We start from the raw sequence: 26,856 nt of genomic DNA, 5'->3' as shown, positions 1-26,856 counted from the left end.
GCCTACCTGTGGGTGCCCAGAAGTTGAGTGGTGGGAGGTTGGGGGGTGGGCGTCCTGCAGCTGAAAGCAACCTGGGAGGCGGCTGGCTGCATGGGCCTTACTGGGGAAGTGACAGTGGCCTTGGCAAGCAGGTGGTCTGAGCAGGGAGAAGAGTCACCACCCCGACCCTGAGGAGCCCTCAGACGAGGGGAAGGAGTTTCGGGAGGGGAGCCGTGTAGCCTGGCTGGGCTGCTTGCGAGGCCATGCGGCTGGTCACCAGGACGTGAGCTCCCGCCAACGAGACGTTGTTCTCCTCCCGACAGGACAAGGCTCCTTCAAGACATGATGCTCTCCTTGATCTTGCTTCTGGCCGTGGGGCTGCCCCTGGAGGCCACCAACCTCACCCAGCCCCTCTCAGAGACCGACCCGACCCGGCCCCTCGCAGAGACCAACCCGACCCGGCCACTGGCAGAGACCGACCTGACCCGGCCCCTCGCAGAGACCGAGCCAACCCAGCCCCTCACAGAGACTGGCCTAACCCGGCCCCTCACAGAGACCAGCCCAACCCGGCCCCTCGTAGAGACTGACCCCATCCAGCCTCTGGCAGAGACCAACCTCACTGACTCTCCAAGGTGTAAGTCTCAGTCTTTGTCACCTTCCTTAGGATGGAGAGTTCACCTAGCGTTGAGTGGGCCCTTGGTCATTGTAGGTCTCTGTACTGTTGGGGGTCCCACGTTGGGTACGGGGTTCAGCAAGGAGGGGAGAGATCTCCCCTCCCAGTGGCAGGCCTGGTGGCAAGTCCAGGGACACTCAGGCGGGCTCTGGCCTCTTAGCAGTGGTCCTGCTGGCCTTGGTGAGTGAGCCTGGCCAGCCCCTCAGCTGCTGGGGATGTGCCCTGGGACTGTCCCCAGAGCAGGGAAGCTGGTTGAGGCATGGGCTCTAGGACAGCTTGGCCTGGCCCACACAGATGCAGAGGGCTCCGCCTGGAGTTGGGTGTGCAGGGGCTGTGGAGGGGGGCACGCTTTCTGGAGACACCACATTCCTCCTCCCCCCCGGCAGGGACGTTCAACTTGATCTGCTATAACTGTGCAATGCTAAACACCTTCTCTTGCACCAACATGCTCACCTGTGAGTATGACATCAGGCGCTGCATGACCATCTCCATTCGTAAGTACTCTCTGTCATCCTTACAGGGAGGGGGTGAGTGAGGGTTCTGAGCTGGGCCAGCGCCCTTGGGGTTGTGTAGTTGGACCCCACAGCTCCCCAGCTTGTCTGTCCCCAGAGTGGCTGGGTCATGCTGGCACAGCGGGATGACTCCTCTCTGCCCTTTGACTTCAGTCCTTTTCCCAAGGCTTCCAGCCAGGCAGGGCCAAGGACAGGGTGCCCCAGCAAGCTCTCAGGGGACATGTGCCAGGCCAGGAGGACTCAGGACAGAGCCGGAGTTTCTGGGATGGTCCCATTGCACCCTCGGCCTCGGTGGCCCCTCCGGCTCCGAGAAAGCTCTACCTCTCTCTCCCTAGTGCCCAAGTCAAGAGGAAGACAGGTGGCTGGAGGCCCCGTGACCTCCAGGGGCCAGGGAGGGTGAAGCTAGGGTCAGACCTGGAGTCTCTGGCAGCCTTGCTGGGGGCTATCTGGGCCTGTCCTCTGCCCACTTGCTCCAGTGCTGGTGACTGAGCCTGCAGTCTCTCTTGCCGTCCTGGGTCTTGGAATGAAAGCTGTTCCCCACCAGGCCCCGTGTGAGCACATCCGGTGGTGCCACCTCTTCTGTGCACCAGCTGCTGCTCTTTCAGTTTTATTGTGGTGAAAACATACACAACCAGACATGCACCAGCTTTTCTTACAGAACCTAGTGCTCCTGAGGATCTGGGAGAGATGCAGGGGCTGACCGTCCCAGCTTGGTCCCCGAGGCCAGCCAGGGCTCAGGGAAGGTTGTGTGTTTCTGTTGGGCCCTACTGCTCTCGAATAAGGCTGGGAACCGGGTTCCCAGGACTCCTCGCCCCGGCAGGGCTCCGGCTTGGGCTTGACACACAGCGGTGCGGTGCGTGAGTGAGATCTGCAAGGTTGGGGTGCGGCAGGGGCCCTCCTCTGGAGGGACACACAGCCCACACAGTGGTGGCCGTCGAAGGCCCCGCTGCCCCCATGCCCACTGCCCTGCCCCCCGCCCGGCTCTTCTTCTCCCCGGCCCACCACAGCAGAAGACCCCCTGCAGGGCCTCAGGACCCAGCTGGGCACTCTCTGTAAAGGGCTCCCTCCTCCAGGCCGAGCCCAGGCCACGTGCCCTTGGCTGTGGATCCGTGCCTGCCGATAGCACTCTTCCACCTGCCTCAGCATCAATGGACATGTTCTGCAGTGACTGTGTGACGTCAGACACTGCCACACAGACCCTGTCCTTCTCCCCGTAAGTCCTCTGCTGAAGTCCCTACTCCGTCAGCCTGTAGGGCCTCCCTGTTCCTTGGTCAGCCCTGGTGGAGTCAAGGTCAATGTAATGTCAGAGTCCATGGCAGAAACCTGGGAGCCTGAAAGCATGGGCGTTCCCCCGCTGGGTGTCCTGCTGACTCCTGGCTGTGCAGAGTGATGAGCTAAAAGTGTCTGTGGAAACCTCTGGAAAGTCAGACGGAGCTCCATCCCCACCCGCGTCCTCTCCTGGTGGCGGGCCCTTCAGGAGCTGAGCTGACACCTTCACTTCCCTCGGGAAGGCGTCAAAGGGACAAAGAGGAAACCGAATGGCCACCCACCCACCGACAGGGTTTGCCAGGCGTGGCCTCACGGTGCCCCTCCACAAGGGGCCTGCCCACTGGAAAAAGACATTTCAGTGGGAGCCGGCAGCTCAGATACGTGTCAGCCAAGATGTCCAGGACACGGTGGGAAAGCCATCGTGACAGCAACACCAGGAAAATGGCAGCAGGAATGAGAAAAGCCAGTGGACGCCAGCACTGAGACAGAAGGTGTTTGGGGATGATGGGTGAGCACACACACGCTCCCCCAGCAATGACCGAGGCACTGGAGCCTGAAGGGGAGAGAGGAAGACTCAGCAAGACATCCGATCACAAGAAAGGACCCAGTGGGACCCAGCCCACCGGCAGACATGAGGACCGGCTGCAGGCTCGCTGGCCGGGCTCTGGAGGGCGGACATGATGGAAGAGAGTCCGTGAAACTAAAGATGCACAAACCATGTTCAGTCTGACAACAGAGAAGAGAGACTGAAACAGCAGGGTCTCGAGGGCTGGGGCAGGAACGAGAGATAGTCATCCTGTATCCTGAGAATGGCAGGCAAGGAGAGACAGACTTCAGAAAAGAAAGACCATCGGGATGGGTGAAAATAGGTGTAGGCGTCACAGAATATCCTGTCAAGAATTCCTTCAGTCGCATTTGATGGTTGAAACAGAAAGTGTACCACCATTGGCTGTGGTGTGCAGTGTGGAGAAAATACGTAGGTGGTGTGGGAGTTCAGGTTGTACATCAACCTGGCTGGGCCTGTGTGGGAGTTAAGGTGGTGCGTCAACCTGTCTGGGCCTGCGTTTGAGTGGGTGGGCAGCTGGACATAGTGATTTGCCGTGATGAGACTGGTCATCACCTCCATGGTGGAATTTCCTGAAGCAGCTGAGTTATTGTCTTAGGGATGTGGTCTGCCTCCAGTATATAAGGAGAAGCTTTGAGGATGGTCTTGAGTTTCTTGGCACATCTTGATCGTGCATTTGGCCAAGTCATCAGTGGTCTGCCATGTTGTCTGTTCATCTTGGAACTGTTTAATTAGTGGCCTGCCACGTTGTTTGGTAACCTTGGGAATGTGCCTTTTTACTTGTCGACCTTGGGTTTGTCAGCCTCAGCAGCCAGCAGCTGCCTGAGTTAAGAGATGCCTCTAGCTCCAGCAGGCTGGGAGTAAGAGGCAGAGCTGAAGCCCAAGGCTGAGGGGCCTTCACCCAGCCCCTAGAGCCGGCACTCTGAACTCACACTTCTAGCCCCTAAACTGTGAGGGAATAAATCCCTGTGTGTTAAAAGCATTTCCTTTGTGGTGTTTTCTGTTAGAGTGGCACTAAGGGACCGAGACAGGTGGGGAGAATAATGGGACCTAAGTGGAAGTATTGCTGTTTATAAGGTTTTCCCTGGCCAATTCTTTGAGAAGTGGACGGCCTCTTCCTTCTTCCTAGTCTGTCTCAGTCTATAAGCTGAGCTGTTACCTGTGCACCAGGTGCATCTCACTGGGTTTTAAACACCAGAGGCTCAGCCTCAAAACTCATGTCTATATGTCACCACAGTAGGACAAACCAACAGACAAGTTTGTCTTGCTGTTGGAGACCTCTCGTATCACCCCCACCTGGGTCCCTGTGGCTGACTGTACCTCTGTCTGGCTTCCTGGCTTTTAATCCCCTTTCTCCTGCTCTTCTGGCCTGCTGCTTTGGGCGTCCCTGAGCTGTCCCTGGGGCTGACTGCTCCTCTGTCCGGGTTCCTGGCTTTTATGAAGAAAAACGTGGTATCAGGATTGGAGGAAGAATCATTAACAACCTGAGATATGCAAATGATACAACTTTGCTTGCTGAAAGTGAGGATGACTTAAGGCACCTACTGATGAAGGTTGAAGAATACAGTCTGCAGTATGGATTACATCTCAACATAAAGAAAACAAAAATCCTCACAACTGGACCAATGAGCAGCATCACAATAAATGGAGAGAAGATTGAGGTTGTCCAAGAATTCACATTGCTTGGTTCTACAATCGATGCCAATGGAAGCAGCAGTCAGGACATTAGACGACGTGTAGCATTGGGAAAGTCAACTGTGAAGGAACTGTTTCAAGTGCTGAGGAGCAAGGATATCTCCTTGAGGACTAAGGTGCGCCTGACACAAGCCATGATATTTCCAATTCCCTCATATGCATGTGAGAGCTGGACGATGAATAAGGAAGACTGAAGAAGAGTTGATGCTTTTGAGTTGTGGTGCTGGAGAAGAATGCTGAAAGTACCATGGACTGCTAAAAGAACTAACAGATCTGTCCTGGAGGAAGTGCAGCCAGAATGCTCCTTGGAAGCAAGAATGGCCAGACTTCATCTCACCTATTTTGGTCATGTTGTCAGAAGGGACCATTCCCTAGAGAAGGATGTCATGCTTGGTAGGGTGGAGGGTCAACGAAAGGGGGAGGCCTTCAACGAGATGGATTGACACGGTGGCTGCAATGATGGGCTCAAGTATAGCAGGGATTGTGGGGCTGGCGCGGGATCGGGCAGTGTTTCGTTCTGCTGTGCATGGGGTCGCTATGAGTCGGAAATGACTCGACGGCACTTAACAACAAGTGAAAGTAAGGTGTATGTGTGTTTACACATGTGGTCAAATGTTGGTAGCACTGGACTGTGACAAGTGACATATGCATATTGTAGTACCTAGAGCAGCTACCAAGAAAATTCCCCACTGCTGTCAAGTTGATTCCGACTCCCAGTGCCCCTAGAGGAGGGAGCAGAGCTGCCCCGCTGGGTCCAAGGGTGTCAGGCTTCACAGAAGCAAGCTGCCACAGCTTTCTCCTGCAGAGCGGCTGGTGGGTTTGAACTGCTGACCTTTCAGTTAGCAGTAGAATGTTTTAACCACTGCACCACCAGGGCCCCTTGACGTGAGTATATATCGTGCAAATGGAGTGTCTGCCAGCCATGAGTGGGTCGCTCAGCCTGTGGTCCCTGTCGGGTGAGGCTGTCCTGTGAAGCGGACCAGGAGCTGCGTGCCTCTGCAGCCCGTTCCCCAGCCGTTCTTCTGTGGAAGCAGGAAGGAGAGCTACAGAGAGAGAAGCGGCAGATGGGAGGCCACGGACCTCTGCAGGGGCTTCGCGCAGGCCACGCTCTGCAATGCTGAGGACAGCTAGAGGCCAGGATGGGCCCCGCGGCACGTGGGCGGGGACAGACGGCAGGGCCGCCAGGAGCCTGTCCTCATGGGTCGAGGGGGACCTTCACTGAAACAGGAGACTTTGTCCACGTGTTTCTTGATCCTGAGCCTGAGTTGTAGCCTGTTGATCCCAATCACAAGTTGTGCCCTGTTGCTTCTTTAACAAACCCACTTAACTGTGAGTTCTCTGTGGCCGCTGCAAAGGATCATGGAACCCAGCAGGGAAGGCGAGAGTGTGTGGGAGAGACAACTGGTGTCAGAAGGGTGGAAGGGGTGGAGGGTGGGTCTGTGTCCGACCTCCACCTCGTGGGATCAGCTGTGGGCTGCTCCTGGGCACTATTCCATCTGAAGTTAAACAGCTTCTGACACTGTGCGTCCCACTGTTTCACACAAGCGCTTCCAAAACAAGCTCTGAAAGTAACCGGTGTATCCGCTCCCACATGGAGGCCAGAAGGGAGGTCGGGGTGTCGCCGGGACTGCACTCAACTCCAGCAGGTTCTGGGACAGAGTCCAGCGCAAGCCTCTCCCTCAGTGTCTGGTCACTGCCCGCAGTCCTTGTGTCCTTGGACTTGCGGGTGCAGCGCTGCAGCCTCTGTCTGGTCTCCCGCCGCCTTCTCTCCAGGGACACACGTGGCTCTGTTTAGGGCCCATATACTTTCTAGGGAGGTCCCAGGGCCGGGATAAAGATGGCCACAGGGAGAGAGCAGTGCGTCCAGGAGAGTAGCCACACACTGTAGTGGGCTTGGCCGTGACCTCTCAGTTGAGAGTCCTCGGCAGTAGTGGGACATGTGGGGATACAGACTGTGGCCATGGCCCGGCGGGATGTGGGGGTTCTGTGCTTTGCAGGCAGGAACCGTGGCCTCGGGAGCTGTCATCTGCTTTGTTTCAGGGTTGAACGCTCGTGAGCTCCTTGTTTACAAGAACTGCACGTTTAACTGCACCTTTGTGTACCCCGCCGAAGTGCCCCCTGAGACACCGCGAAGAATCACCAGAAGTACAAACTTCTATTATGTCCGTTGCTGTAGTGGTATGCGCTGCAATGAAGGAGGCCCGACCAACACTGAGCGGGACATGCTGCCCATCCAGCCTGTTGAGGAGGAGCTGCCGGAGGGGGCTGCGCGCCTGGGAGAACCAGCCCTGCCCCTCAGCCTCGCTTCTCTCCTCCTGAGCTCCACGCTGACTTGAGAACCCTCCCTGAGGGGCTGGACATGCACATGCTCTGCTGCCCTTGTGAGAATCAGAGACGCTGACCCACGGCCCAGTTCCCCACTGACGGTTTGTTGTCAGAGTAAAATAAAGACAGTGATTGTTTGTGGAGAACTTGTGTGAGGTTGTCTGGACCTCCTCGGACACACAAAGGAGTCTTCTCAGACCTCCTCACGCGCCCCCTGCTGTGCAGAAAGGGGTGCCTCTCTGGCTGTGGTACTTGCACTGCTGCAGACTTGCTGGGCTGAACGTTTGTCTTGGGAGTGTGCCAAAGTGCCCCTGCCACCTTGGCCCAAAAAGAGTATTTTCTCCAAAGCAGAACCGTTCCTAGGGTGGTGGCTAGGTCAGCTGGAGGGGAGGCCCAGCTCCGCTCTTCAATACCCGGGGCCACCCAAAAGACCTACCTCTCCTTTGCAGACCTTGGTCGGGGAGCGAGGGAAGCAGACAGGGTGCTGGGTGAGTGAGGTGACGCACAGGTCAGCAGGACCTGTCCCGATGACGATCCTGTGTCCCCGTGGGGCAGTCGGGTTCTGCAGGAGTTAGAGTCGTCTCACAGTGGCCTGGCTTCACACAAGACCCAGGACGAGGGGTCCTGTAGTCAGCTGGTGAGCGGCTGGCAGTGGGGGGGGCGTCGGCGATGCTGCTGCCGCACCACATCCCGGTTGGTGTCACAGAACCAGCGTGGATGGAGCAGGAGATGAAGGCCGCCTGTTCCTGTCCCTTCACCAACAAATCAATTAACCTGATTTGCAGAATCACTGCGATAAAACTCACCTTTGTAACTGTTTTAAGGGTTTATAGTTCTGTTGTCTTTTAAGCGTGTTGACAGTGTGGTGCAGCCATCCCCACTGTCTAATCCAGAACATGCTCATGGCCCCAGAAAGAGACCCCAGCATGAGGCAGTCACTGCCACTTGTCCTCCTCACACAGCCCAGCCCCACGAGGGCACTCTGCCTCTGTGTGGACTCGTCCAGGCCCATAGAAACAGAATCAGATATTTGACCTTTTGTGTTTGACTTTTATTTATCATGTTTTCAAGGTTCATTCATATGATAGCATCAGTACCTCATTTCTCTTGTGTGCGTGTGTGCGTGTGTGGGTAGGCAGGCATTTAACCACCTTTACTGAGCGATAACTCAGACACCGTACAACTCACCCTGTGCATGTGTGTGTGTGGGGGGGTGTCAAAAAAACCCATACTCACTGCCATTGAGTCGGATCTGACTCATAGTGACCCCTCCGTGGGTTTTGAGGGGGTATCTCTATGGCGTTTAACCAGTGTTACTGAGCAATAACTCAGACACCACACATCTCACCCAATTGAAGTGTCCTGTTCAGTGGTGGTTAGCATATTCACAGGTAATGCTCTCATTCGCAGTCAGGATATTTTGATCACTGTGATAAGGAATTGCATATGAATGAGGTAGACCCACTGCCCGCCCCTCTCTCCACAGACTCCCCCGCTTGGGACACTCCTAGGGAAGGGGGTCACGCAGTGTGTGGTGGTCACAGGCTGCTTTGCTTTCAACGTTTCATTGTGATTGGGGTGCAGATTTCATGACATCGATTGCAATCCCAGATATAAACAGCCTCCTCCCATCTCCTCCCTGGGATGGCCCGCCCCTGTGTCCGTCTTATCGGTGTGTTCCTTCTGCACAGTGCTTCTCATGTCTCACGGTTGATTGAGCTGAGGGGTGCAGCTCCCTGGGCTAGATGAGTACACTTCTGCAGGTAGGTGTTCCGCTCCTAGGTTTTCCCAGTTTGGCTGAGAACTAATGCACAGATGTGAGTCCAGTTCCAGACCCTAAGGATAACCCGGGCCATAGTTGCAGGGGTTCCACCAGCCTCTGTCTGACCAGTAATTCTGGTCATTTTTGTGTTTTTGAATTCTGTTCCACATCTTTACTCCCACTCTATCCAGGATCTCCAAAGCTGATCCCTCTCTGGGCGGTTGCCATTGGTAGCCGGGCACCATCTAGTTCTTCTGGTCTCAGGGCCATGAAGGCTGAGATGACTTCTTTTTTAAGTGAATGATGTTCCAGGTTCATCCATGTTGTAGTATGTGTCAGAATTTCATTCTTTATTTTCTTTTTTTAGAATTTCATTATTTTTTTATAGCCAAATAATACTGCGCTGTATGAATACATCTTTTTTTAAATCCATTCATCACATGATGGGAACTTGCATTGCTTCCGTCTTGAGCTGTTCTGAATAATGCTGCTGTCGACATATATGTAAGTTTTTGTGCAGACATGGGTTTATTTCTCTTGGACGCACACTTGGGTGTGGCATCGCTGGATCATACGGTACCTCTACGTTTAGTCGTTTGAGGAACTCCCAGACCGTTCCCCACTATCTTCACCATTTTGCATCTGACCTGCAGTCTGTGAGGTCCCAGACCCCCCCCCCACCACCAGCACTGAGGATTATCTCACTTTTGATTCCGGCCATCCTGTTGAGGGTGAAGTGGTGTTTCTTGGGGCTTTGGACTTGCATTTCCCTGATGACTGATGACATGGAGTGTCTTTTAATGTGTTTATTGGCCATTTGTCTGCCATCTTTGAATAGATGTCTATTTAAGTCCATTTTAAATTGTGTTGTATGTCTTGTTGTTGAATTGCTGTTGTTTGGTGCTGTTGAGTTGTCTCCAACTCACAGGGACCCTCTGTATGACAGAATGAAACACTGCAGTCCTACACCAGCCTCACAATGGACTCCATGGCAGTGGGTGTGGTTGGGGTTTTGCTTCTGTGAAGACTGACAGCCTTGGAGACCCTGTGGGCAGTTCCACTCTGTCCTCTAGGGGCGCTGTGGGTCTGAATCAACTCCACGGCAGTGGGTGTGGTTGGTTGGTGCAGCAGTGGGGCCTGCTGTCCTGCTTCTCATCCTTGTCACATTCGTACTTGAGGATGTCACCTTGTCTCACATGGTGTGTGACCTTGGCCAGTTTTCCAGCAGCCCCAAGCCTCCTCCACCAAGCAGACCTGGGGAAGCTGCAGGGCCTGGATTAGCTTCCCTGTGGGTCACTGCAGAGGGGCAGCCAGCACTTCAGACAGAAGACTTTATTCAAGGTGGAGGGAGCTGCACCCGACTGGGGTGTCCCATTGGGAAGTCATTGCCACTGGCCAGCTCACTCACAACCCCTCCCGCCCCCCGCTCCTCATCTTCCATCCAAACCATCTACCTCTGTGCCTAGGGCCACTGCTGTTCTTTTGGCAAAAGCTCACCGATGACCATATTGCTCAGGCCCCACTCAGGGAGTGCAGGCTGGTCACACGGGCCTGACACACCCAGAGAGCCAACGTTGGCGAGCAGGACAGCCAGGCAGGCAAATTACAGCAGCCCCACCCTGGAGGCTGAGGGCCCACAGGGAGAGGTCAGGCCACTTGTGTTACATGCTATGGCATGGGGCCAGCCCAGGGTCCCAGTGTGGTCAGCTTGGGGGAGTGAGGAGAGGACAGAGGAGCAGTGAGTCTGAACTGCTAGACAAGGGGGGCGGGGTCTGGGGACCCTCGGATGGCCATCTGAGGAGCCTGGAGCTAGAGCCAGGTCGTGGAGTCCAGGCTCAAACAGGGTCCTGAACACGGTACTTGGGGTGGGGTGGTGGTGCTGCGGCACAGCCAGGGGCGGCTGTCCAGGGTCACCCCATCGCCACCCCTCCCTTGTCTGGCCTGCCCACCCTGTGCCTCTCAAAGCTTGGGGTCCCATTTGTGGAAGGGGGTGGGGGCTCAGGGGCGGCCCACGCTGGGGAATGCAGCGCGGTGTGCAGGGCATAGCAGGGAGGCTGCTGTCGTGTCTACGGCGCTGTGCTGCCGGGGCCACTAGTCGATGGCCTGGAAGGTGAGGAGCGGGTAGGAGGAGGGCGTAAACGCCCAGCGGTAGACTATCTTTAGGTCCTCCGGGAAGACGGTACTCACGTGGAAGTTTTTCAGCACCTAGGACAGAGGCAGGAGCTCTGGTAGCATAGTGGCTAAAGCACTTGACTGCTAACCAGAAGGCTGGCGGTTCAAACCAACCAGCCACTCCTCGGAAGGAAGGTTGGGCAATCCTACTTCCGTAGTGATACTGCCTCGGAAACCCAAGGAGAGGTCGCTATGAGTCGGGCCAACTCGACGGCACATAACAACAACAACAACAGGCCAGAGGCGGCCTCGGAAACCCAAGGAGGGGTCGCTGTGAGTCGGGCCAACTCGACGGCACATAACAACAACAACAACAGGCCAGAGGCGGCCTCGGAAACCCAAGGAGGGGTCGCTGTGAGTCGGGCCAACTCGACGGCACATAACAACAACAACAACAGGACAGAGGCGGGAATCCCTGCCGGCCCTCAGCGCTCCCCCGGGCCTCTCCACCAGCCTTGGGACGCCCTGGACCTTCCTGAATCCCTCCCTGGCTCCCCGCAGATCCCCACGCCCCGCCGCATTTCTCACAGGGTGAGGGCGCAACCTCAGCCTCAGAACCTGAGCCTAGTCGGCTTCCACCTGCCCTGCCGCCCAGCCGACACCCTGGGTGGCTCGCCCCTGGCCTCGGCCCAGGCCCCGCCCCTAGTCCTGCCCCCGCCCCGCCTCGCCACGCCCCCGCCCAGGCTCCGCCCAGGCCCCGCCTCACCACGCCCCTGACCCCACCTCGCTGCTCACGTGACGCAGGACCACCTCCACCAGTCGCCACCGCAGGCCCTGGAGCACCCCGCCTCGCCACGCCCCGACCCCGCCCAGGCCCCGCCTCATCACCTCCCAGGCCCCGCCCAGGCCTCGCCTCGTCACGCCCGGCCACGCCCCACCACTCACGTGATGCAGGAACAGCAGCAGCTCCACCTCCGCCAGTCGCCGCCCCAGGCACTGGCGCACCCCGAAGCCGAAGGCCAAGTGACGGAAGTTGGGGTAGGAGCCGGTGGCCTTGGTCAGCCAGCGCTGGGGGTCATAGCGCTCGGGCCTCGGGAATACCGCGGGACTCCGACCCATGCAGTAGAGGTAGAACAGGACCTGCGTCTGTGCAGAGGAGGGCGGGGGCTGTCAGCCCACCCTGGGGAGGCGCCCAGGGGCTCCCGCCGGGCGGGCAAGGGCTGCACTCACCCCGGCCGGAATGTGGTAGTTCTGCAGCACCACGTCCGACTGCAGCTGCCGGTGCAGAGTTAGACCTACAGGGTACAGCCTGGAGGAGGGCGAGGCGCGCTCAGCCCCGGCCGTGTCTCTGCCCCGCGGGCCCCCAGGAAGGCACACTGCCGAGCCCAGGGCACCCGCCCTGCAGGGACTTGAGAGGCGGGCACCGCGACCTTGGCGGGGGGTCCCAGGGACACAGCCCTCGTGGTGGGGAGGACAGGTGAGTGCGAGGGGCCTGCTGGGCAAGGCCTGCCATCTGCCGGCCCTGTGCTGCTCTCCACACCAGCCCAGGGCCGCTGGGGAGGGGCGGCACCTACCGCAGGGTCTCCTTGAGGGCAGCTCGCAGCAGGGGCAGCTCCGAGGTCACCCTGTGGGAACCTTCCCGGATGGCGGCCTCAGCCTCCAGGCTTTCCTGGCGCAGGGCCTGCTGCACGTCAGGGTTGCAAGCCAGCTCATACAGGGTCATCAGTAAGCAGTAAGACGTCTGCAGACCGGGACAAAGATTCAAACCTGGGCCCAGTCAGGGGCCACCTAGCACCCTCCCGGGAAACACCTGCTCCCCAGGGAGGCTCTTCACTGACCCACTGGGGAGGGACATTCCTGAGGACGCACGGTCTCGACACCTGCATCTCCTTCTCTGGAGGCTCCTCAGGGAGCGTGGCCCCCACCCAAGCCTGCACCTCTTATAGCCCCCCCACCAGAACCCTGCCTCCTCTAGCCCCAGGGGATGGCCAGCGTTACAGGGAGTTTGGGGGCTGCCTCGGGCCAGCCCCTCACCTCCCCACACATGCACAGGACCCTCACTCAAGCCTTTCTGCCCAATGTGCAGTCACCAGCCCTGCCCCTAGCCTCCTTCAGCTCCTGGGTCATTCCCAAGTGCAGGCAAGGTCATGAATGTGTCCAGGCTGAGATCTGAGAGCCTTATTATCTCCCACACCATGTCCATGCCCAGCCCCACTGCTCCTCCTGACCCAAGAGTCAGCCTCTAACTGGCCCTCTGAGGTCTGCACACCCGTCCAGCTCCACCCTGGGGAGGGGGGCTCTCGGGCTCCCTCTGGTCCTCAGAGTGGAGGGCCTTGTGCAAGGGACCTTCCTACTTCTCCCTGATCCTCTGCCCTCCCTGCGTCCCCTTCCCCGGTGCCCCCCCTCACTCTGCAGCTTCCACCCGGGGCCACTGTTCTGTCCCTGTCAGAGCCTGGCTAATCTCTGTATGTCTCATGCACAGCCAGTGAAGGCCAGCCTCCTCCAGGAAGCCTTCCATGGATGGGCTTGGCTCATCTGGGTTCCTCTACCACTGGAACTCCACTGTGATCACACTGCCGCCCAGAGCGGACCCTGGGGTGGGCCTACTGTGGACTCACTGTGGGGCCGAAGCTGTGTGGCACCTTCAGCTTGGGTCCCCACCTGCACTCTTCCTTCAGTAGCTGAGCTGTCCCCTGCTCTGCTGGCCATCACCTCACCTCCAGTGGGTCCTTCTCAGAACCACAGGTCACCTGTGCCTCCAGGAAGGAGCCCGGTGCCACCTAGCTGTGTCTCTGCCCCCCTCGGGCTGGAACGGGGGGCCGTGCGGCTGCTTGTCCCTGGTCCTGGTCCCCTGTGCCCAAGCACTGTGCCCACACAACCTACTATCTCTGCTCCCCCTGGACAGGTGCCCTTGTGCCTCCTCAAGTCTTCTCTCAATGCACAACCCAGTTCCTGGCTGGGGACACCCAAGTCTCAGGACAGAGACTGGGGGTTGGCCAGGGCCCGCGTGTGTGGGCCTGTGGGAGGGCACGGCCTGGGCGTCAGAGAGTGTGTGACTCAACGGGGGGCTGGGTTTTGGCCGACCGTGTCAATGCTGCCTGCGGTGAGTTCCACGGCGTTGGCTTTGATGGTGTCCAGGGACAGGTATGAGTTCAGAAGCAGTTCAGCGATAATGCCACTGTAGTGCTGTGGGCGGCCGACTGACAGCTCCTGGTAGATCCTGTGCATGGCCCTGTCGGCTGTGGGGACAGATACAGGCCCTTGTCCGCTTCCCCTGCCCACAGCACTCACCCCTTCCCGCATGGCTGCGTGCCCCTGCTGGGTAGCAAGGAGGGGCCTAGGGCATCCTGCGTGGAGCTGGCCTCACCATACTGGAAGATGGTGTCCCAGGCCTGGAAGTGCTCTGCCCACAAGTTGGCGTTGACCCAGCGAGTCAGGCTTCGGGGCATGTAGATGAGTGGAATGGTGGATTTCAACATGGCTTTTGTGGCCTGGAGGAACTGCAGGCTGGTGGCGCTGGTGCTGGGACCGAGGAGCCCCAGCCGTTCCCCGTACAAGGCGAAGTTGCTGGCTGCCGGGACACAGTGCAAGCCTCAGGCCGAGCCCGGCATCCCGCCGCCCAGCGCTGGCTCGCGCGGCCCCTGGGGTGCGCCCACCTTCAATGGTGTAGAGGAAGATGAGGTGCTGGGCGTCCAGGGTCAGGCTCCCGCGGGCGTTCTGCATCACCTTCTTCCTCAGCACCTGGCAGAAGTCTTGGGCCACTGTGTCCACCATGGGCATGAACCGCTGGGTCTTTCTGGGGTCCAGCAGGTCGGGGTTCAGCCGCAGCCGGTTCTGACGCCATTCGGGCCCATTGCTGCAGAGCAGAGAGCAGGTGCCCAGGAGCAGAGCCGGGTGCAGGCCCCCACGGGAGGGGCTGGGCACTGTGCTTGCTCCCGGGCACGCCTGTCAGAACTGCGCAGCGAGCTGACCTCGGCCCCCGGGTCAGGGTGGGCGAGGTCTGCCGCTGTGGCCTGAGAGCACCCATGGGCTCAGGGGAGAGCCCCCACGATGCAGGCCCTGTGCCAGGCTCCGGTGAGGAGGGACTGTCTCTGCAGGGAGGTGGCCCCAGCGGCCCCCCCTTGCCCACAGGGAGAGGCTCCTGGGGACCCTCGGCCCAGCCCCCGTGAGAGTCGCCTGGGATGCTGACAGCATCTGCTGTCTCCCCACAGGGAGCCCGCCCTCATTGCCCCCGAGAGCTGGAACAGGGGGCCCACGGGTGTCCTTCAAGAAGCTCCGTGTGTGTGTGTGTGTGTGTGCGCATGCGCACACTGTGCTTCCTTCCCGCGCACACACACTCCTGTGCCCCGGCCAGCCTTCTGGGGATTCTGAGAGGTGACTGAAACAAACACAGACACACGTGCATATTCACACAGGACGTTCACCCAGGGCCACAAACACAGTCACACACACATGCGTGTCCAGCACCCGCACATTACCACATGTGAGCAGACACACTCATGCGCACGCACACACACACATATGCAGGCACACTCATGCTTGTATTTACTTTCACACTGACACTTGCTTCCACACATGTACATAGAGACACATTCACACACATGTATGCATGTGCATGTGCACACATAGACACACAGAGACGCATATATACACTCTCACCCATATGCTTCCTCACACACACATGCCACTGCACACTCACATAACTTTGTGCACAGGTGCACACATTGCACACCCACACACATGCACACTCACCTACCCTCGGGTTTGCACTCCCACCTTTCTTCCAGGCCCGCCCTTCCTGGGCCCTGACTCCTTCAGATGCCCGCAGACAAGGGCCCCACGCAGGGCTGCTTGCCCCTTCCCAGGAATTCCCTTCCTGACAGACTGGGAGGCATTGGCCAAGCCAGTGTCCCTGGGCAGTCCCTTGCAGCCTGTGTCCAGCACCACCTCTGCCCGCTCAGGACCAGGTTTGCCCATTCAGCAGGTAGGAATCAGCTCTCGACAAGCCCAGCTCTAAGTTCTGAGGATATTGGGGCTGCCAGCCAATGCGTCCCTGTCCTCCATGTCCCCAGACCGTCTCCATAAAAAGTGCAAGTTTACTGTTAGCTCTGGAACCCAGGGGTCCTTGCTGCCCCTGCTCTGAGCTCTGTCTGCCCTGTAGGAGGTGGGTCACTACCCATCTTCCTGTTCCAAGGGAAGTGCCTTGTGTATCCCTCTCCTGTTCCACCCCCTTGGGCTCTGGACAGACAGCACCAGGCCCTGGCCCTCACAGGAGCATCATGGTGACCCTTGGGCCCCTGGCAGGACCGGAGGATGTGCTGCTTGAGTCCCCTGCCTGTGTGCCCAGGCCCCCACCCGACCCGGGATCACCCTCACGTCAAGAACACTCCGAGTTTGTGTCCGTGATGTTGTCGGTAGACCAGCCAGGGCTCCGTGGGCATCCTGTGGGGCTGCAAGCTGTCCACGTGGTACAACTGCTCCGCATCCTGGGGCAGCATCACGTTCACTGTGGGCATACTCCCCACGCTGTACCTGTGGGACACAGAGGGGCCAGGTGGGGCGCCACCTCCCCTGGGCCCCAGTCTGCAACATGCCGGGCCAGGCTCCCTCCTGTCTGAACGCCCCCTTCTCCTGGACTTACGACTCGGCAGCCAGGAAGTTCTTTCTGCTGTCTAACTGAAATCCCGCCAGCTGCAGTGCTGGGAGTCCTGTCCTCTGGGCCAGCATCAGCAGCTCAGCCTCCCCTGGGTGGGGCGCTGTGGTATCCACGGTCAAGGACTCGGACCACAGCCCACAGAGCCCCTGCCCCCACCTCCTAAGGACACAGCGCGCTGGGCCAGACCCTGGGTGTGTCCTCGCGGGACCGAGTCTACCTGAAGATAGGCCCCAGCTCCTGGAAGTGCTTCTGCATCTCCAGGTGCAGGTCATCCTGGCCCTGATCCTTCCAGACACGCAGCATCCTCACCCACTTGTTGCCGGGACACAGGGGGATGGCGTCGAAGGGCCGCACTGCCTGGCAGTCTGGAGAGGCCCTGGTGCCCAGTGTGCGGACCCCATGTGGGGCCAGCCGGGGCCCTGTGGGCCACACACCTGCCCTCAGCCTGAGTGCCATCCTCACACCCCCGGCTCCAGTCCCAGCACAACCCCTTTTATCTGCCGGGAAGGCCGAGTCGGGCCGTCCTTGCTGGCGTCATGCGGAAATTGTTCCTGGAGCAGGCCAAGGGCCCCAGGCCAGGCTCAGTGCTGCAGCCCCACAGGGGGAGGGGAGGACGTGAGTGGTGTCCTGTCTCTCATCTTTACAGGGGACAAATGCAAGGAGGGGGCGCTGAGGGCATGCCCTGTGCCTAAGGGGGCTAGTGGGGGGCCTGGGGACCGCTCTCTCTGGCGGGGTGCTCAGCCTTATCTTATCAGAGGACAGCGAGGGCCTTGGCCTTTCTTATCCCCATTCTGCAAGGACAGAGCTGGGGCAGGAGGCGTTAACCTGATTATCCCCGTGCCTTCTGCCAACTCCGCCATGGCGGTGGGCGAGACCATGGAGACGGCGAGAGGTTTCCTCCCCGGGAGCTGCAGCCCTCTGGGGGAGTTCAGGGCATAGGGCCCCGCGGCGGGGCCGATGGGTCTGGGCCTGTCTGGCTGCCTGGGAGTCCAGCACAGCAGCTTGATGGGGCTGCCGGAACTGGGGGACGGCTGGGAGCCACCACCCTGGCAGGAGCTGTTGAAGGCTGAAGAGGCCCCTTACTGAAAATTGCAGGACCAGACCCACCAGCCACTCCTCAGAAGGAAGATTGGGCGATCTACTTCTGTAGTGATACCGCCTTGGAAACCCAAGGAGGGGTCGCTATGAGTCGGGGCCGACTCAACGGCACACAACAACACTAAGAGCAACAAACTAGCAGCTGTGATTAGAGCAACATTAATTATAATGACTGACTTGCTGTGTTCCCTTCCCTTTTTTAAAAAAATTGTGATTTGGGTGAAAGTTTACAGAGCAAATTCACTTTCCATACAGCAGCGCACATACACTTTGTCTCATGACAGTGACTACAATTTTCCACAATGCAACAGCTCCCCTCCAACTTCCTCCCCAGTTACCTCTTCCCTGTGTCCTTCCCTCCATGCACTCCTGCCCCCTGAGCTGTCTCCCTGTGTATACACAGCCCTTCTGTTCTGCCATGATTGATCTCCAAGGAGTGTATCTGTTCAGCTCATATGCCTGTCTTTTGTTTGGCTGGAAGCCCAGGAGTGGGTTCATTCCAGACCTGATGGGCAGCCAGGGACCATAGTCTCAGTGGTTCCATCAGGCTCTATCAGACCAGCAAACCTAGTCTTTCTCTCTCTCTTTTTTTCCAAATGATTTTGGGTTTTGTTCCACATTGTTCTCCCTATCCAGGATCTCCTACATAGATCCCCCTCCAAGTGGTTGACAGTGGTAGCCGGGCACCATCTAGTTCTTCTGTTTTCATAGTCATATAGGCTGAGGATCACATGGTGTACTAGTCACTAGGACTAATTGTTTCCATGTGTCTTTGTTTTTCTTCACTCTTCTTTGCTCTGGATGAGGAGAGACCCATCGTTGCATCTAGATGGCTGCTTGCAAGCTTTTAAGATCCCAGTCGCTATTCGCCAAAGTAGGGTGTGGAACAATGTTTTTGTGTAGTATGTTATGTCAGTTGAGCTTGATGTCCCCTGTGACTATTGTCTCAAACCCACAGGTCCAACTACTTGGTCCCTCTGGGTAGCTGGCTGGACCAAGAAGTGACTACAACCTTGTTCCTTGTCAGCTCTACTGTCACCTAGGAACTTTTCCTTCCTTTTAAATGAATGGAATAGCTGATTTCATGACTCTGATTTCATTAGGTTTTTTCTTTTTTTCCCTTATACCTTCTTTTGGCACAGTGCGTAAGGCATTTGACTACTAACCAGAAGGCTGGTGATTCAAACCCACCAGCCACTCAGTGGATAAGACCAGACAGTCTACTTCCGTGAAGATTTACTGCCTCGGAAATCCAGCGGGGGTCGCTATGGGTCGGAGTCAACTCGATGGCAGTGGGCTTGGGTTTTGTACCTTATTTTGAGTATCACCTTATCCCACAGCCAGTTTCAGCTGAGAACTGAGGTTTATGGGGCCAGACGACCCTGGAAGGAGGGGCGCCGAGTCTGGAGCGAGCAGAGTGAAGATGGACAAAGCCATTCCAGTGGTCCGGGGGATCCTTGGTGCCCTCCCCTCTCCCTGTGTAACCCTGTTCACCCGTCGCTCTGGGGAGGCTTCAGAGAAGCGATTCTGTCCCCTTGGCCATCGGCACTTGATAGATCTTTCGCTGCGCCACCTCACCCTGTGGTGGTGGTGGGTTCTACGCATGACAGGCGGTAAGAAGATGGTTCCAACATCACAGTGGAGCATGTCGGTGCCGTCCATGCTCAGGGCCACGAGAGAGGCCACACGGGAGGGGCGGAGGAGCTCCACGCTCCCGTGAACTCCCTGAGGCAGGACACAGCCGGGAGCCGACCGACGCCTGCAGGGTGCACCCGGCCTTGGGTCTCCCTGAAACCTTGCAGTCTTGCTTCCAGCCTCCCACTATCAGATGAGGAAACCGGGGCGCAGAGATGTGACTCAGTTCCCAGGGACCCCAGAGCCTGCTGCTCAGCACCCCGATCCTTTGTCCGGGGCCGGGACCCGTGGGGCCCCAGGGAATGTGCCCTCAGCCGGTCCAGCAGCTTCAGGGCAATGGCTGTGCCTTTTCTTGTTTTTATAGCTTGTGATTTTTATGGACTTTATTCTTTGAGTCATTTAGGGTTTGCAGGAAATAGGGAAAATACAGAGAACTCCAAATATCCTTTCTGTCTCTCTTACACAAACACACCCACACACACATACACGCAAAGGTACACACTGGTTCCTCAGTAACACCTGGTGTTGCGCGGTGTGTCTGTTACAGTGGATGAACCAGCGTCAGTGCCTTGCTCGCTCGCTCTCTCTGACTCTGACTCTCTCGCTCTCGCTCTCTCTCGCTCTCGCTCTCACTCTCGCTCTAACACACACACACACACACACACACATACAGCTTCCTCTGTTAGTAACATGTTGCACTGTCACAGTGGATGAACCAACATTGATACACTGTTACCACCACTTTCCATGCTTCACTGCCTGGTCACTCTGGGCTGTGCAGCCCTGTGGGTTTTGACAAATGCACAGTCATGTTTCCACCTTGTCTGCACCATGCACAAGAGTTTCTCTGACCTAAAACTGCCCCAGAGGAGCTCTGGTGGTGCAGAGGTTAAACATTCAGCTACGGTCAGAAGGTCGGTGGTTTGAACGCAGCAGCTCTGCCACCCCGCCTAGCCATCCCCCCTCCTGAGCTGTGACCTTCTCTTATCTTCAAAGACCTGTCTGAGATCAGCTCTGTTGGGTGACTGTCTTTGCTCTTCTCATCACAAACCGGCATCTGAAAGAAACACCAGTGGGGCCAGACCAGTGCCCTGAGGGGCCGAGCGAGGACGCCCAGCCTCTGCCCTCCCAGCCTGGCTGCCTCGGGCGGGGGGGGGGGCCTCACCTGGCACTGCTGCTTCTGCCTCCCCTGCCAGCTTCCAGGAGAGGACCTGCTGGGGGAGGATGACAGGGCTCCTGTCTGCGGAGGGGGACTTCCCCCAGGTTGTTTCAACCATGATCCGCCCAGGCGAGGTCAAGGAGACCAGAATGCCCCTGTTAGTGTGGGCCCGGGTCTGCCCAGAGGAAGCGTGCCCCTTCCAATTATCCCTGCTCACCCAGGCCAGGGTCCTGGGGGCTGCGGGGCCCCAGAATGCATCCTGTCTCTCATAGATGGAATTGTGTCCCCAAAAATACATGGCAGCTTGGCTGGGCCATGATTCCCAATAAATGTGGCTGTCCTCCGGTTAGTGATGTGTTGCAAACCCTAACCTTAACTTCCTGTTAATGAGGCAGGATCTGTGGGTGTGTCTCAAGGCCCAGGCTTACAAGGGGATGTGACTCAAGTCCCACCCTTGCAATTCACCCCTCTCATCTTACAAGAGAGAAAAGGAGAGAGAAGTGAGCAGGGTGGGAGAGACCTGACTCCCACCAAGGAAGAAGAGCCAGGAGCAGAGTGTTTCTTTGGGCCTGGAGTCCTTGTGCTGAGAACTTCCTAGACCCAGGGGTAGGGTGATGCCAAGACACATGGAGATGTCCAAGGAACCCTGGGCCCCCAGACGTTGAAGGGAGACAAGGCTCTTCCCTGAGAGCTGACTTAGAGAAAGCCTTCCCTAGAGCTGTTGTCCTGAATTGAGCCTGTCAGCCTTCTAAACTGTGAGAAAATACATTTCTGTTTGTAAAAGCCACCCCCTTGTGGTATTTCTGTTACGACAGTGCTGGAGCCTAACACCCCCAGTGCCCCAGCACAGCCCTGCATACAGAGCTCAGAGAGTGCTGTGAGCTGGACACCACACTTAAGTGAGTGTTGTGGAAGGTGCACACGGGCAGGGGCTCGCTGTCACAGTCCTGGCCCTCCCTGCAGGAGACCCAGGTTCGATCCCCAGCCAATGAACCTCACTCGCAGCTACCACCTGCCTGTCAGTGGACGTCTGTGCGTTTCAAGGTGCTGAATGCGTTTCCAGGGAGCTTCCAGGGAAAGAGGCCTGCAGGCCTGCTTCTGAAGACCAGCCAGGGGGAAGCCTGCTGATCACAGTGGTCCGAAGGGCAGCTGGCGGGGCGTGGGGCAGGACCGGGCGGCCTTCGGTGCCGCTGTGCGTGAGGCCCCACTGGCTCGGGCTGACTGACCAGCACCAGCAGCAGGCGCACAGGGCGCCAGGAGGCCAAGATGGGGAGTTTGCGGGGGGCTGAATCCCGGTTGTGTCTGAAATGGGAGAAGGAGACAGCCTGAAGTGGAGGCCTGTGGGGACAGGATCCTTGTCCGAGGGCAGGGGGAGGACAAACAGCAAGGGGGTGAGGTGTGGAGGGGTGGGGTGGGGTCGGGGGGCACTATGGGGATAGGGTCCTTGTCCGAAGGCAGGGGGGAGGAAAACACCAAGGGGGTGAGCTGTGGAGGAGTGGGGTGCGGTCAGGGGGCACGGTGGGGACTTCAACGGGTAGTTTTTTAAAAATTAAAAAACCCGAACCCTCCTGCCATTCCCTGGCAGCCGTCAGCAGGGGGGGTGAGTCAGGACTTCCTAGGTGCTCAGAGCAAGACCGTCGTTGAAGAAGTGCGCCTCTCGCGTCGGCCCAGCCGCAGATGACGTGGGAACTGGCCTTGGCCAGCTAGATTTGGCTGGGTTTAGAACCTGTCCCAGGAGTGCAGGGCAATGGGCCTGGCCACGCGGGACCACCTCCTGGCCCATTGTGTCGTATGCCTCCCCCTCCCCTAGAAACCTTACAGAGGTTTCCACAGCTTAAAGGGCAGACAGGGGTGGCAGACGGGCAGATTCTGGGTGGATCCCTCCGGGCTTGTAGGACTGTCTTACCAGGGGTGACAAACATGCATTTGACCCTGACCATGGACAGCTCTCCTGTGCGGATGCCAGCTGCCCCTGTGCCCACCCTGAGGGTCTTCGATACCCTGAGGGCCACAGGGGCCTCTCTGGGGGCCAGGGTACTGGCCTGCTCTGTGCCTTGGCTCAGTGACCTGTCTAGGTTCACGCCTCCCCCGGGACTCTGGGTTTCAGTCACCATGTTTCCACTCCAGCTGGTGTGGCTCTGCTCCTTGAAAAAGGAAAAGCCCCCTTGTGTAGGAGGCCATCAGTCTCCCCCTCTGTGCCAGCCTTCTGGTTAGCAAATGCCTTAGGCACTGCGTCCCAGAGTGCCGGCCACCTGCCTTTTTTTCTTCGTTTGTTTTCAGGGTGGGAGGCTGTGTGGAGCAGAGAATTATGGAAGGTGAGGCCCTTCTAGGAAGACAAGGAAAGAGGTGCCCAGGCGGGAGAAGGGTGGATTCGGTACAGGTGTGCCCCAGAGAGGCAAACAAGGTGGGGTGAGATCATGAGGAATCAAGGTGTCTTACCTCACGAACAGTCCCTGAGGAGCTCCCTGTGCTGGGCTCAGGAGAGAGGCCTCTGGACAGGGATCTGGGACTTTGTCCTTCTCACCTGATTCCTTAACAAACAGCCTTGTTGTCATTTACAACCAATATGCGCCCAGTAATGGGATCTCGGCACAAGAGAGTGGTCTAAAGTCCAGGGAGGACTTAGTATTAAATGTTCCATCATTCTTGCATTTAAGTCTGCCTCAGTCTGGAAGCCTGCAGTGGACAAGATGTGTGTGGGTGTGGGTGTGGGTATGGGTGTGGGTGTGGGTGTGGGTGGGTGTGGATGTGGGTGTGGGTGGGTGTTCTGGTTACCCAGTTACGCTCTGACGGGAATAGACCACAAATGAGAGGGCTTGAACAAACAGGAGTTTATTCTTTTACAGTTTGGAGGCTTTAAGTCCAAGTTCAAAATGCCAGGCTGGGTGATAACCCTTAGATCTTGGGGTCCAGCTCTGCCTCCTGCTCCCGGCCCACTGGAGCTACAGGCTTCTCTTCACTCAGACAGCTGCTGGCTGCTGAGGCTGACGAGCCCAAGGTTGACAAGTAAAAAGGCACAGTCCCGATGTCACCAAACCACCCGGCAGGCCATTCATTCAAGTCCGTTGAAGTCCCAAGGTTGGCAGAGCATGACAGGCTGCTGACAATGACATGGCCACGTGCAGGGTCCAAGCACAACATAAGTTACAGACCATTCCCAAAGCTGCTTCTTATATACGGGAAGCAGACCACACACCCAAAGTAGCTACTCAGCTGCTTGTGGTGGGTCCCACCATGGAGCTGATTGCCAGTCTCATCACGGGGAATAACTACCACCAGCTGCCCAGCCACTCAACCAGGCCCAGCTATGTTGACACACAGACTTAACTGTGTGAGTGAGTGTGTGTGTGTGTGTGCGCGTGCACGTGTGTGTGTGCGAGTGGGTGCACGTGAGTGTGTGTGGGTGCACATGCATGTGAGTGCGTGCACGTGTGTGTGAGTGAGTGTGTGAGTGTGTGCACGTGTGCGTGTGTGTGAGTTTGTGCAGGTGTGTGTGAATGTGTGTGAGTGTGTGCGAGTGTGTGTTCCTCTTCTCTCTCTCCTTCTGCTTCCCTGCTTGCCTGCCAGTTTGAGGCCAGGAGGGGATACAAGGGGTCAGGAAAGGTCTCACTGGAGGCTGCACCAACGTAAGACGACCCCACCTCTAAGCCTGGTCGGTGCTTAAAGAAGAGGCTTTACCCAGGGGGTGCTTCTGTGGGGGTTCCTCCTGAAGATCTCTTGAACACGGCCTGGTGCATCTTTAGTCCAGACAGTCACTTGGGACTCCACCAACAGCCACCGGACTCAGGCGCACATGATCCTACCATCCTTCTACGAAGCAGTATTGACAAGGTTGCAAGAGGAAGCCACGCAGGCGGTCTCTGCCATGGGGCTCTCATCCGGTCCACTAACAACACTAGTCTACCTTCTGCTCCATCATCAGCACAACTGCTTCCTTCAAGGCAATGTTTTCCTGAGACCTTCTCTCATCTTGTGTTTTAAATGTTTCTTGTTTAAAAACCTTATCACTAGATTTTGTCATTATCTTATCCAGTCAGACAATCTTTGTCTCTTAACCCTCAAGTTTAGTCCATTTATGTTTATTGTGATACCTCAGGGAGATCTGGTGCCCTAGAGCCTAAGGCATCTGACTACTAACCAGAAGGCTGGCAGTTCAAACCCACCAGCAACTCCTTGGAAGGAAGGTTGGGCAATCTACTTCCGTAGTGATACTACCTGGAAAACCCAAGGTGGGGTCACTATGAGTCAGATCCAACTTGACAGCAGCAGTGAGTTTGGTTTTTTGGTCTAATGTGTATGGATTATTTTTACTTATTTCATGCTTTCAATTTATCCTAAATTATCTGTCCTTTCAGTTCCATTTTCCTCTGCCTTATACTTTGGAAGATATATATTTTATTTCTGTTGCTTCAGTGATCATCCCAGACATTTCAAAGAAGCTGCAGAGAGGCATATCCAAGCTCCCCAAATACCCAGAGAATCGGCGGACTGCTAACAGGAGTAATACCACTTCCCTAAAGACTTCAACCACCTTTCACCAACCACTCCAAGGGTGAGCACCCCTACACTGCGCACACCCACGCCGACATGAACTGTGCTGGTGAGGACAGTGTTAATTTCTCAGACAGTGGCCATGATCCTCCACCCAGACCTTGTTCATCTCCACAACACCCTGTTTGAGGGCCCCCCAGGTGTGCTATAGCTCCCCACACCTGATGGAGACTCCAGGTGACTGTAGTCACAGTTCTGGTCCTAGGTGTGCCACCTCTAAGTCCCTGCCCCTCCCAACAGTGCCATGACAAGACCCGTTTCTCTCCCTAAAATAAAAGTCATGTTCACTTTATATAAGAGATGAGATCTGAAGAAGACAGTGCAGGAAAAGACCTGCCCGGTAGCGATTTACGTGGAACGCTGTCTCCCTCCCACCAGGTGGGACTTAGAGGACAGACAGCACTGAACGAGTGCCAGGAAGGACAGAGCCCCCAGGAAGGACAGAGCCCCCAGGAAGCAGCCAGCTCTCTGTTCATGGAACGTGTCCCTGGTTCCACGTTTGGGTGCCATTCGGGAGACGTTGCCCTACACTGCCATGTGCATGTCATGGGGAATATTCCAGGAAGGTGGAGCCTGGCTCCTGTATGTCAGTGTAGGGAGCCAGTGATCCTCGGTTTCAGGAAGCCTGATATGTGGGAGGGGCTCTTGGAGTTCCAGAATGTTCCAAACACTGCCCTCCACCCAGGAGAACAGACGCCCGCCCCATCAAAAATGACCCATATCTGGGATGGCAGGGAGGGTGTGTCCACACACCCTGAGATCTGGGGCTGAGATCAGGGGCACTTCTTCCGCCCAGGCCCCAGGCACGGCATGGCAGCCATCCACAGGGAGACCTTGGGAACCCCGCTCGCCCACCGGGCTCTCAGTTCTTGTCTGTCTACACTGGGTGGAGACTGCCAAAGGAGACTTTGTGAAATGAAAGACAGCGGGTCCCACACTGAAGGCATGGTGACAGGGAGGGGACAGCCAGAAATGGGGCAAACTGGGAGAGGACACTGTCACAGAACCCAGAGATGACAGACGATAGACCAACACCTCTGGCTGAGGCCGCAGCCCAGGGCTACCCCAGGCCTCTGGGCTTCCACCAGAGGTTCCTGGCAGAGTGGAGCCCCACGATGGATGCCTCTAGACATGCCCCGGCTACAGGGAGTGCAGGCTCCCTGCCCAGCTGAGATGCTCCAGGCAAATGGTTGACCAGGTGGCTGGTGGCTGACTGGAGCCCTAAGTGGGGCGTGCCGTGGGAAGAAAGGGGACCTCAACAATCCCCAGCCCCTCGAGTGCCCACCAGGAAAGACCAGTGCTAAGCCAGCATTTACCAAAGAGGCATTTCCTGCAATCAGTAGGGGTACAGAGGGCAGGTTCAGGGTGAACAATCAACCCAGAGATTGGTGTGTGTCAGTGGGACTCGCCCAGGGGACCGAGGGGCGGACCCAGGGGAGGGCTCAGGAGCAGGGCACTACATAAGGCCTGTGCAGAGCCTGCCCGAGCTGTCCTGGAGAAGTGACACCCATGGCCAGCATGAAGGTCCTCACTCTGCTGCTGGCGGTGCTGCTGTGTCTGGGGGGAGGTGAGACAGGGGACCCCTCCCTGGAGAGGGGCCGGGGCGGGGGAGGGGCAGTGGCTCAGCCCAGCCTTTGGGGAAGCCAGACCTAACATGCAGCCTTGGGGAGGAGGCTGGGTGCGCTCTCTCTGCAGGGGGAGATGCTACATGCGGAGGTCTGTGCCTGACTGGGGGCCGGGAAGGGCTTGGGCCTGTCCCCGCACTCATGGTCCCCTCCCGAGTCCCAAGGTCGCCCCTCCCCCTCAGCATCGCCCCTCCTCTGCCGACTGCGCTGTCTTCCTCCCCGACCTTTGCTGTGGTTTGT

The 26,856-nt window shown here is 57.5% G+C and overlaps 2 protein-coding genes across 2 annotated transcripts; one reads left to right on the top strand and one right to left on the bottom strand.

Annotated features, from left to right (window-relative positions):
- Nucleotides 1-321: 321 nt before the first annotated feature.
- Nucleotides 322-7,029, top strand: LOC103196767 (glycosyl-phosphatidylinositol-anchored molecule-like protein). The gene is made up of 3 exons (XM_007940556.1): nucleotides 322-613; nucleotides 1,039-1,146; nucleotides 6,734-7,029. Exons 1-3 carry the CDS (start codon nucleotides 322-324, stop codon nucleotides 7,027-7,029), a joined length of 696 nt encoding a protein of 231 aa, XP_007938747.1.
- Nucleotides 7,030-10,871: 3,842 nt separating this feature from the next.
- Nucleotides 10,872-17,004, bottom strand: LOC103196741 (cytochrome P450 11B2, mitochondrial-like). Its single transcript, XM_007940523.1, has 9 exons — nucleotides 16,766-17,004; nucleotides 16,269-16,424; nucleotides 14,549-14,748; nucleotides 14,260-14,463; nucleotides 13,977-14,131; nucleotides 12,467-12,633; nucleotides 12,123-12,201; nucleotides 11,838-12,038; nucleotides 10,872-10,985 (listed from the first exon to the last, which is right to left on the bottom strand). Exons 1-9 carry the CDS (start codon nucleotides 17,002-17,004, stop codon nucleotides 10,872-10,874), a joined length of 1,515 nt encoding a protein of 504 aa, XP_007938714.1.
- Between the last annotated feature and the right edge of the window lie 9,852 nt (nucleotides 17,005-26,856).

This window comes from Orycteropus afer, unplaced genomic scaffold (assembly GCF_000298275.1).
Source record: "Orycteropus afer afer isolate SDZICR_OR568_19922 unplaced genomic scaffold, OryAfe1.0 scaffold00069, whole genome shotgun sequence".
Taxonomy (NCBI): Eukaryota; Metazoa; Chordata; class Mammalia; order Tubulidentata; family Orycteropodidae; genus Orycteropus; species Orycteropus afer.
This window is presented reverse-complemented; position numbering and strand designations above follow the sequence as displayed.

What these genes read in the sequence shown, in the direction of transcription:
- LOC103196767 (XM_007940556.1), top strand. Translation starts at nt 322, where the DNA reads ATGATGCTCTCCTTGATCTTGCTTCTGGCCGTGGGGCTGCCCCTGGAG. An exon ending in CCTCACTGACTCTCCAAGGT is followed by an intron (nt 614 to 1,038) that starts GTAAGTCTCAGT and finishes CCCCCCCGGCAG; the next exon opens with GGACGTTCAACTTGATCTGC. An exon ending in CTGCATGACCATCTCCATTC is followed by an intron (nt 1,147 to 6,733) that starts GTAAGTACTCTC and finishes GCTTTGTTTCAG; the next exon opens with GGTTGAACGCTCGTGAGCTC.
- LOC103196741 (XM_007940523.1), bottom strand. Translation starts at nt 17,004, where the DNA reads ATGGCACTCAGGCTGAGGGCAGGTGTGTGGCCCACAGGGCCCCGGCTG. An exon ending in GAGCTGGGGCCTATCTTCAG is followed by an intron (nt 16,425 to 16,765) that starts GTAGACTCGGTC and finishes TGTGTCCCACAG; the next exon opens with GTACAGCGTGGGGAGTATGC. An exon ending in GCCCTCAAGGAGACCCTGCG is followed by an intron (nt 12,202 to 12,466) that starts GTAGGTGCCGCC and finishes GCCCTCCTCCAG; the next exon opens with GCTGTACCCTGTAGGTCTAA.